At 39.5% G+C, this 16,278-nt stretch overlaps 1 protein-coding gene across 1 annotated transcript in view; it reads left to right on the top strand.

The window, feature by feature from the left end:
- Positions 1 to 16,278, top strand: part of LOC146463384 (uncharacterized) — a 432,669-nt gene that overhangs the window by 182,044 nt on the left and 234,347 nt on the right. The window contains exon 5 of the mRNA XM_085084507.1: positions 5,236 to 5,307. Within this exon, the coding sequence (XP_084940633.1) occupies positions 5,236 to 5,307 (72 nt within the window). The remainder of the gene's footprint in view (positions 1 to 5,235; positions 5,308 to 16,278) is intronic.

Genomic DNA, 16,278 nt, shown 5'->3' with positions numbered 1-16,278 from the left:
TCCTTCGCAGGGACTTTTTTCTATATCCTCATTTTCTCCCCTTTCCCACTTTTCACTTTTATTTTTCCAGTCTTCTGATGGAGACACTGCGGTGATCCCCCACTGCTAATCAATGCTTTAACAAACGTTTGCATCTTAATTTCATTCAATGTTTAATTTCTGATAAAAAGATCACCCCTGGTTGTAAAGAAATCGTCAACAATACTTACGCCTTCCAGATCCGGAGCATTTTAAGCAGGGTTTGGTGGACAAATATATCTTAGATTTAGTCAATCACAAAATTACAGTCTGCTTTCTCTTCGACCAGCTGGCGGGAAACTTCATTCCCTGTCAACTGGTCACGGTGGACTGCAAAACTGACTGGTCACTGTTTTGTTGGACCGTTATACGTGCGAACGCACGCTAACTTCAAACGAGAGTCCTGGAGCCAATATAAGAAAACAAAACCTGTACCAGCACCCATGCGCGCAGCCAAATTACCCCATGGACCGACGCCACTCCATCTTCGCTCCCAGGTCATGACAACCTCCTCCACAACATCTCGGTCAAAATGGCATGGAAAGAATCGAATTCCCTGGCAAAAGCAGTAGCTTATGTCTCCAAGTATATTTGAGATTTTTTTCTTCAAAATCACAGGCGGGCTCAAGACTGGGTAATTCAGAAGATCACGTGACTTACTATTTGCAAGAATCTCACATCGCCAGGAAGACCTGGGGGCCGGGGCGAGGTAATCTCGTACCCAGATCTCAGTCGGTTCGGGAATGTCGAAATGACTGAACGTGGGAGATTTGGGTACGAGATTAGGGGCGAGGTTGCAGGTTGGGAGAGCGGGTGCCTCGTTGCTAGAAAGCCGGCTGTTGGCTAGGAAAGTCAGCAAGCTGGCTGGGAAAATTAGTTGGCTGGCAAGTTGGCTGGCTGGCTGGCTGGCATGAGTCAGCTGGCTGGCGGGCTAGCTGCCCCGTACAAGGGTGGGCTGGCAGAAAAGAACAGCTTTTTTCCTCCCAGCTCACTGTAAAATTAATCACATGGATTCCAGAATAGTATAATAGCTATTTTCTGATCAAAATGGGCATTTTTGGCGATTTGGGTCGTTTTGTCCTCCTGTGAGTTTTCCCTCTCACCTCCCCCGCTCCTCCGTGTTTTTCTGCTCCTTCTCCTCAGAAGCTTTAGTTCGTTTATTGCACTCGCTTGGAAAGGAAAGGACTGCTACGCAAGCTAGGTTTAACAGCGTTAAACCATTTCTTGGTTAACAAGTGGTGAGCAATGTTTAGACTTTTTGTGTCTACGGCTTCTAGAGAAGCGTAGACACTATGTCATCGGGTTGAGTGAAAGAGTGAAAGAGTGTAAGAGTGTAAATGCCACTGGAATCCCAAATGGAATCCTATCGAAAGCCGACGCTAATCCTCGACTGACCGAGATCTAAGCGATTGTATTTCCGGATCAGGACAATGGCGACAATACGGTAAATGATGTTTTCCGATGTTGATTTGCTTTTTACAAATAGTTTAAGTGATGATTTGAACCAGAATTCTGTAACTTCTGTAATTTTCATCGCAAACGTGCCGTAATTTACTGCGAGTGTTCGCTTTGAACAAACACGGAGTGTCTTCAAATTTTACATGCGTGTTTGCACGCACGCAAAAAAAAACTGAAAGTTTTGGCCTCTAATAGCAAATGCATCGTTTATTTTAATAAAATGTTTTGTTGGAAAAGCTTTTTGTTGATTTTAGTGTCTTTGTCAATTCATATATGCGTTTGAGAAGCGACAAATGCATAATCAAAGACAATTTGCATAAGCGGGTTGAAATTTGATATGCCAAAGGTCTTCATCAACATGCCGTGAATTTTAGGTATTTTTGCGTTCAAGTGTGTTTTTCGGCAAATGATTAATAGTAACGATATTATTTTACGTCAGAAAACATTTGTTTAATCATTCCAGTTTAATATGCAGTTAATTTTGGAAGCCAACGATATCTATTTATCTACTTCGCATTTTAAACCGCTGCAGGAAAAAGTTAATTTATGCGAAAACTATGGAAACACGACAGGAGTCAAAGGGTTAAAGAATGCTACTTGCCATTCATAAGTTCAGTATAGATTAATTAATAGTTTCTGTTGCATTTTATGCCTATGTTTCAGGTTAGAACTTTGCTTTCAGTACTTTATGTTTAGAACTTTGCTGCATTGCTTTCAGTACAAAGTTGTGGTTCACGTTGTAAGATTATATAATATATTGTTTATGTTAGAATAAAGTTAGTTCAATCTCTTCTTACAAAATGTTGTGGTAAACGATACCAGCTTAATCTCAATCTCACCAGTATTCTGTGCAACATTTTTACAACCATTTTTTTTATCTCTATCCTATTTCCACTCCTCCCTCTTCGTTTTCATTTCAGTCGTATTTCCCTTTTCTTCAATTCTTTTATATCACATTTCTATACCATAACTGCAGTAGACACATGCAGTCTGAGACTGCCTATTTTTATTCATCGTGATAAATTGTTTGTTTTCTTTTGCCGTTCATCACGTTGAATGTTGCCATTGTTGAACGGAATAGAACCCTGCTCAATTTTTGTTCAAACTGTTGAATAACCTGTTTCAACGTTAGCATTTAACATGACAGGATTTACTGTTCAACATTTCAAATAGCAGTCAAAATATTTGTTGATCAAAAACCGTTGAACCGTCTGTACTCAACTTTAAGAGTCCAATTGAAGTTTTGGGAGACTTTACGCAAAAAGGTGGCTCTTCTTTGGAAACCTTTGGAACGGGCGTTGTGTCTGCCGTATACGCCCTGCACTCTTTACCCCACTTTAGTCTCAGGCCCTGATTACACGAGACCGGTACGAACTCTGACCGGTACGATTACTGAGTTCACATGAGCCCGGTCTGAAAGTATGAAGCGATTACATGAGACCTGTAAGAGACTTCAGATCGGCATGAATGTTTACATGAAACATGCAGGAAGTTTCTATTTTTCTTTTGTGGTCTGTTTCATTGTGCCTTTTTGATGTTAAATGCAGCCCGCTGCTAATAACAAAGAATACAGCTGAAAGCGAGAAAAAAGAGATAATATTATTTCTCTGACATTGTCTTACGCAATTCTGAATACAATTTGACAAGACCTAGTTCAAAACTAAAGCCTCTACCTTTGATACTTCCGTATTCTATCTTTGATGCTTCCAGTGTTTCAACTCGGCAAATCCTCAACCATCGCATCCTTAAAAATCCAAAGGGGTTTGATTTTCTTTCAAATTTTCCCAGTTATCCACCATCTTAGAATGATCCAGCAACACTCTTTCACATGCTCAAAACAATGATCTCAGATCAGTTCGTGTTTACATGGTTCCGCGGTCCGACTTCAGACCGGTCCGAGTCATTCGTGTCCACTCGGTTCAGCAACTGGAATGAGTGAAACCGGCATGAGATAATTTTTCAGACCGCCTTCATGTAAACAGAAACAATTATCTCTAAAGTTGTACCGGACCGAGTTCGTACCGGTCTCATGTACGGCTAAATTAGAAGCAATGTGTGAGCCGCGTACGTAAATGTAAAAAGTTGAACAACGCTTAACTTTTTTTACGTTTACGCAAGCCGTGCATACGTCGCTTCTTATTTTGTTTACGTACGTAAAGCCAGCTAAATTCACGTCTGTACGCGCGTAAAATTTACGCGATAGTGGAAATCCACACTGACAGTAGCATTTTTCTGTATCATTTCACCACTCCTAAGATAGATTTCCACTGTTGGGTAGATTTTACGTGCGTACAGACGTAAATTTAGCTGGCTTTCAAGTTACCCGTGTAAACGTAAAAAGTGGAGCGTTGATAAACTTTTTACGTTTACGCAAGGCGTTCATGTGTCGCTTTACCTATTTCCTAAGTTTAGTGCAGTACCTTACATATTTTGCTTCTCCTTTCTTTTTGAAACAATATATCCTTGGTAGCTACTTCGATGGAACGAAAACTGGCTTTCCTGTGCAAAGAGTGTTCGTTTTGAGGTCAAGTTTTCCCTCAAGCTGCGAAACAGCAAATCATTTAGCATGTTATTTTATGTTCTGTCGGCCCGAACAAGTGTTGTTTGAAATAACTCAGCTTGTCTATTTTCCAAACATTGACACAACGTTGGCAAAACGTAGTTTGTTGTTGTTGTTGTTTGTTTTTGTTTTTTCAATTTTAAGGTGTATTTACCGTCTCAATGGTCTATTTAAGGCCGTTGATTTTGAAGTTGTTGCAAGACGGTTCAGCTAAGCCATGCAGAGTTTTGAACCAATTTTGCAGACAAAACCTACCGGCCAAAAATGCTGCTGCGCTTACTTAAAAAAACAAATTAGATATATTGTTACCGGCAAAAAAAAAGTCTTCGAAGTATCCGCAGTATTGCTGATGTAATGATTACGGCTAATATAATTACTTCTAGTTTCACGTCGTTTGTTCAAATATTGAAAAAAGTTGTTCAGGTTCAAAGTCGTCCCCGCCCCCGCCCGCTCCTTTTTACGGTCTAGAGGCTTAATTGCCCACGCCCATGAAGTAGGAACAAGGACATGATTTTAAAATTAGAAGTAATATGATTACAATACTATGTCGCATGCTAGTCGTGGTTATGAAGAAATTTTACTCCGTAGATTTGCACTTATAATCAGAGCTGGTCTTCTCGTGAGATTGCGCGAATTGCCATTACTATAAAGCTTAGTTTTCATATGCCGGGAAATTCCTAGACGACCGTGGATTTCACTGTTTCCCGACCGTCCCTGAGTTTCCCGACTAATGGAACCTGGAAATCATAGACATCCCCGATTGTCTGGAAATTGTGAAAATCGGGAGTATGTCTATTCTTACGACGCGTCCCAGATTTCTGCGATGGTCGGCGATCATTCCCGACATATGAAATCTCAAATTTGTACTGTCGGACCGGGAACGTCGGCGACAGTCTTTGCTCGTTACCCGTGATCCTCTAAATTGCTTCTCTCCCGGTTCCCTACTTTCCCCCTGACAAATGAAAATGGCGTCTGTCACTGACTGAGTACATCAAATTCCCCGATATCTCGGTAAAATCTGGGACGGGCGGAAAACAGCCCCCGATCGTCTGGGGTTTTCTCGACATGTGCAAACTAGGCTTTATAAGAAAAAATATATTTTTTTTTAAACGATACGATTCGCGTGCTTTATCTAGTAATTAAAAACCTTTTCATGTAGAAGTTTAATATAACACCAAGTTATGGTTATTTGTTGTTAGGCACTTGGAAAACAACCAGTTGAAGGACCTTCCCCAGGGTGTCTTTGATAACAATACATGGCTGAGGTGGCTGTAAGTGGAACCCTTCTGTTGTAAAATATCAATAGTAATCCCATAATTCCGAGAGAAGAGACGATGGAGGCAGAAACTGAACTTGTGGAATTCAAAATAATATGAACACTAGGAGTTTTAGATATAACAACTCAAATAACGCTTTCTTTCTCAATTTTTGTTGAAAAAAAAATATTTATAGATATATCCTTTTCATAACATAAATTTAACATTGATATTTGTGCAGTTTATTTGTGCAACTGACATATTTGCATAACTTACAGCGTGTGGGAACTTTCAATTTTAGAGTAATTGCTGAATATTATATGCACAAAAGAAATAGTTATAAGTTCAGCATCCGAGTTAATCTGCAAATGGTTAGACGTTCTAGTCTTCTCGGATAAGGACGATAAACCGGTAGGCCTTGTCTCACAACACTTCAATGTTCATAACCCTGTGGGACGTTAAAGAACTCACACACTAATCGCAAAGAGTAGGGCATGGAGTTCCCGGTGTGCTCAGTCTGGTCTTTGTGCTATTTTATGATTCATTGGTTGGGTGGGTTGGGTGAGGTCGTTACTGATTACAGCGGCCAGCGGCGCCTATATATGCTGATGTCCGATCTCACCCTTGCACTGAAGTAATGGAAGCCGCGTTTGAAATATGTATATAGAAAATGCACTATATAATACCATTACCATTACCATTTAATACATTTTGGCAATAAATGTACATTAATAAAAACTGGCATTTCCTGACAATGAGAAATTTTGTATACCCCAGTATGGTCCAGAGCGAGTGAGGTTAGTAACAGTGGCGAATCCAGACCTTCTATGGGTACTGTGGGGACGGCCCCCCTCTCAAACGATTGATTTGCTTATATTCGTGAAAAGAAATTTATATGTGCCTCGGTCCTACGGGCGTCGGTTTTTGTCAAAAATATGGGGGTGGGGAGGGTGGTGGGGGCTGGAGGTAGGGTCTCCCGGGTTCTTCGCGTAAATCCACCACGGAGTAAGGCATTACTTTAATAATTTAATGTAATGGCGTCCAAACGCAGCGATAACGCAAGCCTCGATTTGTAGCCCAGGAGCACAAGCGTTGGTTTTCCTGTAGACAACGCTAAATTTAAGAATATTTTCTCTTTTGTTTCTGTCTTACTGCGCTATAAACAAACTGTTCAGTATGGTTTTTCGCCGCAAACAGCATTTTAGAATCATTATCGATACATGCTCGAACAGTTCTATCTCTGTGAATAACTGCCAAAAGACAAACTAACAAGGAAACAAAAGAAAAGAAAACAAAGCGTTAAAATTACGAAACAAAACGCAACAAACAGGTGTGCTAGTCTATTTTGTTTGCTGTGATGCTCAGCAGAATCAAGACGCTTTCCTTTTAACTCTGAAAGAATGAAAGATTTACTACATTTCTACCGTTATATAATCTAGAATCTACAGAAAATCATAACTGGTGAATGAAAATGCGTTCAAAGAAATCGAGACCTTGAAAGAATTCCACTTGCAGCATCAACAGAACTCTGCTAACAACTTAAACTGAACACAGCCAATATGCTGAATAAAATGAACCTTTAGCCAACGCTGAACCAAAACAGTTGAATTGTTGTCTGACAATCTCACGTTGAAAAGTACTGCATGACCCTAGTACATGAGGTTGCGTCACTAGAGCTGCTGATTAGTTGTCGGTTCCAGTCTACTAGCAGTTACGAGAGTACAGGGTAGTTATTCACCTGGTCCCGGTTGTTCAAACTGCGGATAATTTTATCCACTGGATAGGTCGCTATGCGGCAGATAAAATATGTGCAAGAATATCCCTAAAGCCCTATAATTTGTGTATAAAGTAGAAGAGTCTGTCTAATTTGAGTATGGGATTGTGTGAAAAACTTGCCAGAAGCGTTGGTTAGAGTACATTTAATCCGCTGGAGAGCAACTTATCCACTGGATAAAGTTATCCACTCTTTGAACAACTGGGACCTGAGGTAGACCCTTCTTTTTTTCCCATTTTATTTTTCTTAACTTCAATATTTATTATTATTATTATTATTATTATTATTATTATTATTATTATTATTATTATTATTATTATTATTATTATTATTATTATTATTATTCCTTTCCTTTTGTAAGGGGTTTGGGGCGAGGGGGGTGGGGGGGCTGGATGGGGGCAGATGCTTGACGCTTCAATCAACATATTAGCGGGACATTTGAAGTGTACTTTACTCAGTTTCCAACAACATGAAGTTCTAGTGCTAAAGCCCAGTCCAGCTTGGTTTATTTCCCTTTTGGAATTTCCTTTACGGCAACTTACTTCCTGGGCTAGGAAAAAATTTCAACAGAAAATTACATGACAAGGCTGTACAGAATCTGCAAAAGGAGGGATTTCTTGATCCAGAATACATTATGTGGTTACTTAAAGCCTGTAGGTTATTAAAGTGGATGCGGCTAATTTTTTTTAGCAAGGATACCTAAAATAAATTTTAATCCGACTGAGAAAGGTTGGGGTCGTTAGGTGACATTGCTTCATACCCATTCGCACTCATTTTCTTTAAAAAAAAAATTCTTATTAATAAACAAAGCTCTCAATTTTTGGGAACAAGACCTTTTGGGAAAAGTGCGTTTTTACTATTCAACCACTGAGGATCGAGAAAAGCGTACTCTAGTATTTTCAGGAAAGGGGCCTGATTAATTATATATCCAAGATTCATTTTTCCTCAGTTTCAACGCTTGTAAAGGTGTTTATAAAACCAACCCTACTACCTAATGTGCATAAGGCATAAATTATACTATATTAATAATAGTAACTAATATCCCTTGTGTCGTTACTCGACAAAGTGCAAGAAAAAGAAGACAACCATAAACTCTTTGAAATTAACGAGAACAGTTTGTCGCCTCTAAAGACAACCACTGCTTAGCTCATATTTTGTCTGAATCAGAAAGACAACCAGGGCTAATCAATGAAGTTTGACAATGACGAGAAAAATGACAGTAAAACAACACATGTGCGACATGTTCGGCGATTAAATGTGAAGCCAAAATGCTTAATTAAAGCGAAGTCAAAATATATACAAGTTACCATCTTCAGTGGTATGGGGCTAAATTGACATTGCGACGATCGAACAAACAAATACCAATACAAGATTAGGCCTTTCTTGGTCGAAAACAACCTCAAGCTACATAGGCATTTCAAAGAAGAACGAAAAACATAACCCCCCCCCCCCCCCCCCCCTATCCTCGCTAGAATATTGTCAGTAATGCAGGTATTGTAAGTATTGTTTAGTGTAAGTATTGTACGCGTAGTAAGCACTGTCAGTAGTGCAAGTATTGTTAGTATTTTAAGTAGTTATTTAGTATTGCAAAATTAATAAATAAACTAATTAATTAAAAAAACTCTTTCCGCCCGCTAAGCATGCGGCGTAAGGTTAAGAACAGAGAACAAATGATTTTCGTCGTGAGAAGTTTGGTATCTAATTTGACATGGACGCAACTGAGCGTAACATTTCACTCACCAAAAGAAATTGACAGTTTTTGTTTGGCTGGTGTCTAAGGTACAATAAAACAGATAACAGGTAAATCATTCTGAGGGCAAATTCACGAGGCTGTACTTGGAGTTATGATCCATCATAACTGTTGTTTCTTAACAACAGACTATTGACTACAATAGACTACAAAGCTTGTGGGCCTGATCAAGTCCTGGTCGTGTTCTTAAGGAGTCCGCATTCGAGTTGGCCTCCATCCTTGTTTCACTCTTCCAACAATCATTTGCTGATGGCGCTCTACCCTCTGCCTGGAAGGATGAAAACATCACTGTCATCTTTAAAAGCGGTCATTCCCCAGATGCTAAGAATTACAGGCCTGTTATCGCGAAGACCATGGAACACATTATTTGCAAGCAAATTTGTAGCCATCTTAGTGGAAATTCAGTCATCTCTTAGCACCAGGCACGGCTTCCAATAAGGACTTTCGTGTGAGACCCAATTAATTACGGTCATTTATGAGTGGGCGCGCATTCTTAACATACATGGTCAGGTCGTCTTTCTTGACTTGGCAAAGGCCTTTGGCACTGTGCCTCACGAAAGGCCTCTCCTTAAGGCCAAATTTTACGGCATTTTTGGAAAGTTTAATATTAACTGGCTTCGGGATTTTTTCACTGGTAGAAGGCAAAATGTAATGAGGAATGGTTCATCATCTAAGTAGTCACCTGTACTATCTGGTGTCCTCCAGGGCACTGTTCTGGGGCCGATATTGTTCCTTCTCTTTACTAACTATCTAATCTCGGTAGTATCATCGAGTGTTAAGTTATTTGCGGATAACAGTGTGCTCTACCGCGCCATATTGAGTCCTCGGCTGACCACGATACGCTTCAGCAGAACCTGTTGCAGTTTGAGGAATGGGCGGCTATGTGACAAATGAACTTTGCCCCTATAAAAGGCTACATCATGTCCATCACCCTTAAGCGCCAGCCATCATCATACTCGCACACGCTGAGTAACACTCCTTTGGAGGGAGTCACGTTCCAGAAATATTGAGGGGTCTACATTACCAGCTCACTCAATTGGACTATAAGCAGGCTGTAGAGGTGAAAAAGAAAGCGAATAAGATTTTAGGCGTACTTCAAAGGAATATAGTGTCCTGTAGTCATGTTGTCAAAGGACGGGCCTATTTGACCCTGGTCCGTCCAGTGTGTGAATACGGCTCCGTCGCTGGTCTCCATACACAAAGAAAGATATCAACTGTGTGGAATCCGTACAGCGTCGCGCGACAGGCTTTGTTTGTAACGACTATCGTCGAATCAGTAGTGTTAATACCATGATATCAAACCTGGCGTGGCAAGACCTGGAGACACGTAGAAGGATCTCTGACTTGACAATGTTTTACACAAGCTAGTACGCAGCATCCATTCCACTTTCAACATTTTTCGTTTAACGTTAATTAACGCGCATAAGTTTTCTATCCTAGTTTAGAATACTTTGTCTCCCTCTTCCGTATATCCTAACTCTGTGTTACAGTGTTTCATTCAAGTTTTTATAATATGATGATTTGTTCATTATTAGCTGAACGCATGTATTAGTAGTTCGTTCGTTAACAAGCTAATTAACTCGCTATCCTTGTAATGTGTCAGATTTTGGGACTCGATTTTGTATGCCGTGCGCTGTCAATAATGTTATTAGCATCCGTGTTCTGAACGCCCATTACCGGATTAGCCTGCTACAGACAATTATGTTAATTAAAGATTGTTAACAAACAATTTTTTTTAAGGCAACACATTTAAAAGGTGCTATTGAAAGGTTGCCGATTTGTACGAATCGCACAAGTACAGCGGAATATTTATCCGACCACTTTTCACCAATATTCTTGGCAACTGCCCCCTACGAAATTAGGTTGTCGATTTGCACTACCAGTACGAAAAGATGATCTTATCGTAAGTACGTATAAAGAAAAACGAAAAAGTGATTTCTAGAGTCGAAAATTGCGAAAAAGTAGCCGGCACGTAAGGTGGAGGGGGGGGGGGGGGGGGGTTGGGGGGTTAGGAATTGTTTGTGCGAGGTCCTTTTTTACGCCCTAAAAATACTATTTGGTAATCTGGACTCAAAATAGTTTAGAGGCCCAGAATGTAACCCAATAAAATATATTTTTCTCCACAAAAATGTTTCATGCATAATCTTTCCATCCGAAAAAAGTTCGCTAGAAATTTTGACCCCCAAAATCCCTGAGTGCTAATTTCAAACCCCAAAGAGGATCTTATAATATATGCCCCTGGTGTCTATTCTATATGTAACTACCAAGAATTTCTTTGATTATCTGATGTCTAGTGAAAGTACCACTGCTTGCTCTTGCTCTCTTTAACGGCGAGTCGAAATGTGATCGTAAAACAAGCTTGTAATTTAACTGTTTTAAATTTTTGTTTTCAGTCAGTGTTACGCACCTATATATATTCCCAGAAAGACAGTCGGAAACGAATCTATCATAGCATGAACCTATGACTTCTGCTTCGGATACTCCATACCTAAAATATAGGTGACTCGTCTGCCGAGCAGTACAAAATATGTCGTATGTACTTCTGACTGAATACATACCTCTAACTTACCGAGTTCGAGGTCCGTACTGTAAGTTACGGACCAAGTTTTTTCCCGTTGATTTATGGCCCAAGCGCGAAGCGCGCGGGCCAGAAATCAACGGGAAAAAACGAGGATTCGTAACTTACAGTATGGACCTAGAAAACGAGGTTAGTAAGATATTTATTATATCTCTGTGGCTAATCCGGCGCGCGGCAAAGAAAACTAGTTGAAGTCAAGCGGAACGGTCAACTGCCACGAATAATTGACATGCGTCAAATCCCAAAACACGAATTAATCGTACTGGCTGCTTGCACACGATAAAACCATTGCAAAAACCAAGTGTACAAAAACCAACAGTTTCACAAATTTAATTCACATGAACAACATGAAGACTTACAAAAAAATGGTCTTCGAAATAGTCTTTTGTAAACACTTGAAGAAGGAAACTATCCGACGAAAACTGCTCGGAAAAGTGAGGAACTTACAGCGCTCAAATATTTGTTTACTTGAAAACTAAAAGGCGGTGTTTTCTACAGCACATGTCAAAATGTGAATGGAATAATAACAAATGTGAAGGAAATACAACGGAAAAGTTTTTCTAGCTGCTGCCATCCAGCCTTGGTCGCTTCGCAACATTTTCTTCAGTGCTGCCGGCTGGATCTCGCGGGTGAACAGTAAATACGCAGTTTGAAATTGATCCAATGGTTGCCGACACGAAGAATGACCGTCAAACCAAGATTTCTCTGCCTGTTTCAGGATCAATTTTCAGCTCCAAATCGCCCGAGCAAAGTTTCCGGCTTTCGTCCCTGGCTCTGAATCCAAAGTGGAGTGAAAAGAACCACCATAATTTGCGTTGGAGCGCTTCGGGATTATGGCAACCAAAAGCGCCGCTCTCAAACAACTTTTCTTCTTCTTCGCTTGTTAATTCACGGCAAGCGTTTGGCTTGTTTCCTCGCCCTTGTTTCACAAGATTTTTTCTTTTGGCGGCCAATACTTCTCTGGAACGACAAAACTCTTCGTCTTTAAGGATATTGAGACACAGCTTTAACTCTTTCAGGCGACGTTGAATGCTTCTTTGAAAACTTAAAAGGCTGTCTGGCTCGTATAAGTACTCGCCACCATTTTGTTTACGGACATCTTTGAAAAAAATTCCAAGCAGTTTGTCAAGAGCATTATGAATTCCATTCGTAATTTGTCTTCTTCACCGTGTTTTCATATTTTTCAGAGGAAATAAAATCGTCCAATTCTTAACTCGAGCCCGGTTCGTCTTGCTCGGCTTGCTCGTCCTTCGCCATTTGTCGCTGCATGCCCTTCCTCCAAAAGCTGAAGGAAGTCAATTTGAAAGTTTGGCATACTTTCTTCGGGTTTCTGTTGTTTTTTTCTGTTTGTTCGCAACTCTTTCAAGTAAGTATCAAATTTTTCTTCACGAGACATGTTGGGGAAAAAATGTTGAACCAGATTTTCAAATTTAGCGGTCCGGACAGCGGGCCGTACTGACGAATACGGCCCGCAAATTGACCAACCAGAGCGCGCGTACTAAGTGAGAGATCTAGATATAATAAAATATTTCATGAAACGGAATGTTAGTAAATGAATTTCATTGTTACAATTGAAAGGGTTTTGTGATCTTCTTCTGAGCACTCTTCTTAGGCTACTCTCTTTTTCTTGTTCTTGTTCTCATTGGGAGATATCTTTAACGGGTGCACAGCTCAAAACAACCCTTAAAACAAAGCACAGAAACTCTTCCAGTCACTAAAAAACCCAACACGCCTTCTTAACAAGCAAGGTAATGTTTTTTGTTTTGTTCGAATATGTACCATCTTAAGACAGAAATAGATTCAATTAGTTCAAGTTTTAAGAAGCAGACATGTTTCTGGCCTGGTTTATTAATCATTCGTAGTTGATATTTCTGCCTTAACGAACCGCCTTGGAAAAATTCTAGATTCTATAACGCCAATGTTGCCCAGGCTTCTAATCTAGTCTCCTTCCCGTTACTAACGTGACAGAACCTTCACCACAGCCCCTACTGACAAAGAAGGGCCGTTGAATGAAAGCTCAGAGTTTACAAAGCTCTTTTATGGTGATTTTTTTTTAAGGTTGAAATTAAAACTAAACACCTTGATTTTCTAATACACAAAATGTTCTCTGACCACTTATATACTCAGTTGTTTTCTCAAAGGGAGAACCATCCAAAGTCAACTTTTAGCGGCATTTCCAAGGAATAAGCGAGGGAATTTAAAAATTTTTCCTTTCTACCAAGTGCATTTCACTTCCCTGATCCAAGCCACTTGCAACCAAAGAAACTTACTTATAGATTCAGAAAACTTTTGAAGTAAGTTTGATTTAAAACTGAACCAAGTTTGGTTTTCTTTCTCACAAAGTTATACTATCCAGTGGGCAAATATTTGATTTTTTTTTTTTTTTTGGCTACCCTCGTGGGGAGAGATCCCATTTACGACACTGTTTGGTAGGGGATTACTTTACACTTATTCTCTCTGAAGCGTTCCCAGGTTATTCCGACTTGCTGATGACAGTGTTAATCGATACATACAAATTGTTTTGAAAAGTTAATGCCAATTGCCATTTCTTTAACACATCTATAACATTGACGGTAAAATAGTAAAAATTCACACCCAAATACAAGAGGAAAACTCTGAAAATCTAAACCCGTTAAGGCCGATTAAGAGTTAAGTCCCCCACCACCTTCTCCAAGAAGGGGCCGAAAAAATGCCTACGGTGAAGTAATCAGTGAGAGGAGGTTAAGCTCCAATATAAGCTTCAGTATAAGCCCGGGAGTTTCTTGAGGTCTCCTCGCCACTTCTTACTTCTTCTTTTACTATTATTATTCACTGTAAAGTTAAGTAAGATCTTAGTCTATTACTCACTGTAACTTTCTATGAATGTATGTCTTGGTGAATAAAAAAAAAAGCTCCAGCACCTCAAATGCGATGAAGCGGAATGCTATGAAGTATGGATCGAATTAAACATACAATAACTCTTACCGGCTTAGCTTTGCAAGCTTACGCGACCACTGGTAGACTGTTTATAGAGAACCGCGCATTTGCTCTTAATGCATTTGGGAGTAGGCGATCTCATTCTAATATAATGGAAGGCTCTTTAAAAACATTTACTTCTCTGAGTTTTCCATGCTGAAATCTACCTGTAGGAAAGCTATCAATGCTCGCTGAAGTGTAAAATTCATTCTTCAATTTTATCCCAAGCTTTCATCGTTTTTATTATATCCTAATACTAATGAAATTTGCATGACATAGTCATGCATAAAATAAGAATAAGTGGAATTTCTTGAGAAAGCCGAATTGTAGCTGTTTCCTCGATTCTTCTTTAATACAACGCTTACAAGGGTAAAGCTCCACACATATGTTGCTACAAGTACAAGATGGCGGATGCATTTATTCCTCGAGTGCTGGTCTCCTCGGGAGATGTTAATGCACTAAGCAGTGGAGTCGTCCATATACGTCTGGATGCCAGGCTTTATCCAGGGTTTGTCCAAAGGTGGTCAATGTATGTCAGCTTCTCACCTTCCAGCGATAGCTTGCCATGAATCAGGTACAATAGGGCAAGGTCTGTGTCGACAACAGCGTCCAACGGGATTAAAATACTGCTACACTAAGATATGGATAGGTTTCCGTAGAGGAACTCATTTCAAAAATTATACCTCCAGAACCATCCTCAGCAAAAGTGCAAAGTCCGGATCTTCCATTGGATCATTTTCAAGAAGCAGCGTCTAATATCTGAGCAGTATAACAAAATAAATAAATAGATATAACTGTAGTGACAAGGATACCTCTCCAGTTCATCGCCGATGTCTAGATCATATTCAAGTGCGCGAGAATCATCTTATGAGCCGTACAAGAAAATAAATTTAACTGTAATGACAAGGAAACCTCTTTACTTCATCGCCGATGTCTGGCTGACTTGTCTTATTCGCATCACGAACAACGCCTCCATCTTTTTTTCCTTTGTTGTTGTTGTTTTTTTTTTTTATATTTACAATATTATTTCAGCTGTTCGTTTTCCTGTTCCCTTTTATAATCCCCTCAAAACCTTCGAAAGATTTTAATAAAATTTCTCGACCCTAGTAGTTAACTGGTGTTGATTCAAATAGCTTACAGTTTCGTTCCTCTCGAATATTTTAGGGACTGGTAAAGAGGGTAAAAAGAGTGGATGACGTTTGTCCGCCCTTGGAAGGTATTACTGGTCACGAGACGTTAGGCTACTTGTAGGGAATAGGGTATATTAATTATGAATTTGAGTATTATTGAGTCTGAAACGAACAAAACATTTAAGGGAAGGGGTGTTTTTTTAATCCTCTAAAGAGCAGCTTATGCATGTAAAACATCTGCATTGTAAAATATTCTCATATCCTGTAGAAATACTGTAACAAGGAACACTTTATGACGCATATTCTTTCCATCCACAAGTTTAATATAACCTTTTTATGTTTTATTTATAATCGGCGCGCTATTTTTTTTCTTAAGGCCATCTGTGAAGATTGGTCATATCAGTATCTTGCTCTGGAATGTTCGTGTATTTTATATGAATTTACTTTACTTTACTTGTCCCCTGGTGCCAAGGTGGCGCATTCATTTTATATGAATGACCGCTTGTTATTCTTTGAAGTGTCACCATTCTTCTGGAATGAGATTCCTATGTTGAAAGCTGTGCATACTCTGGTGGGATAAAACTCATTTTCCTATTCTAATGAGACTATAAATCATACTGTTGATGAACGTTCATTATAAAATAAAAGCGTTTTTATGCAAAAAAAAAAAATAAACAAACAAACAAACAAAAAAAGAAGAAACCGGAGAAATAATGTAGACCTGACGGAAACTAAGAAATGTTATTCGGTTGCCCGAGTGCGTGTTGCAAGTGGCATGTACTTTTGTTACATTTCTTTA

The sequence above is a fragment of the Pavona decussata genome, unplaced genomic scaffold (genome assembly GCF_977016875.1).
Source record: "Pavona decussata unplaced genomic scaffold, jaPavDecu1.1 SCAFFOLD_178, whole genome shotgun sequence".
NCBI classification, from domain to species: Eukaryota; Metazoa; Cnidaria; class Anthozoa; order Scleractinia; family Agariciidae; genus Pavona; species Pavona decussata.
The sequence above is the reverse complement of the archived record's forward strand: the minus strand, read 5'-3'. Positions and strand labels throughout refer to the sequence as shown.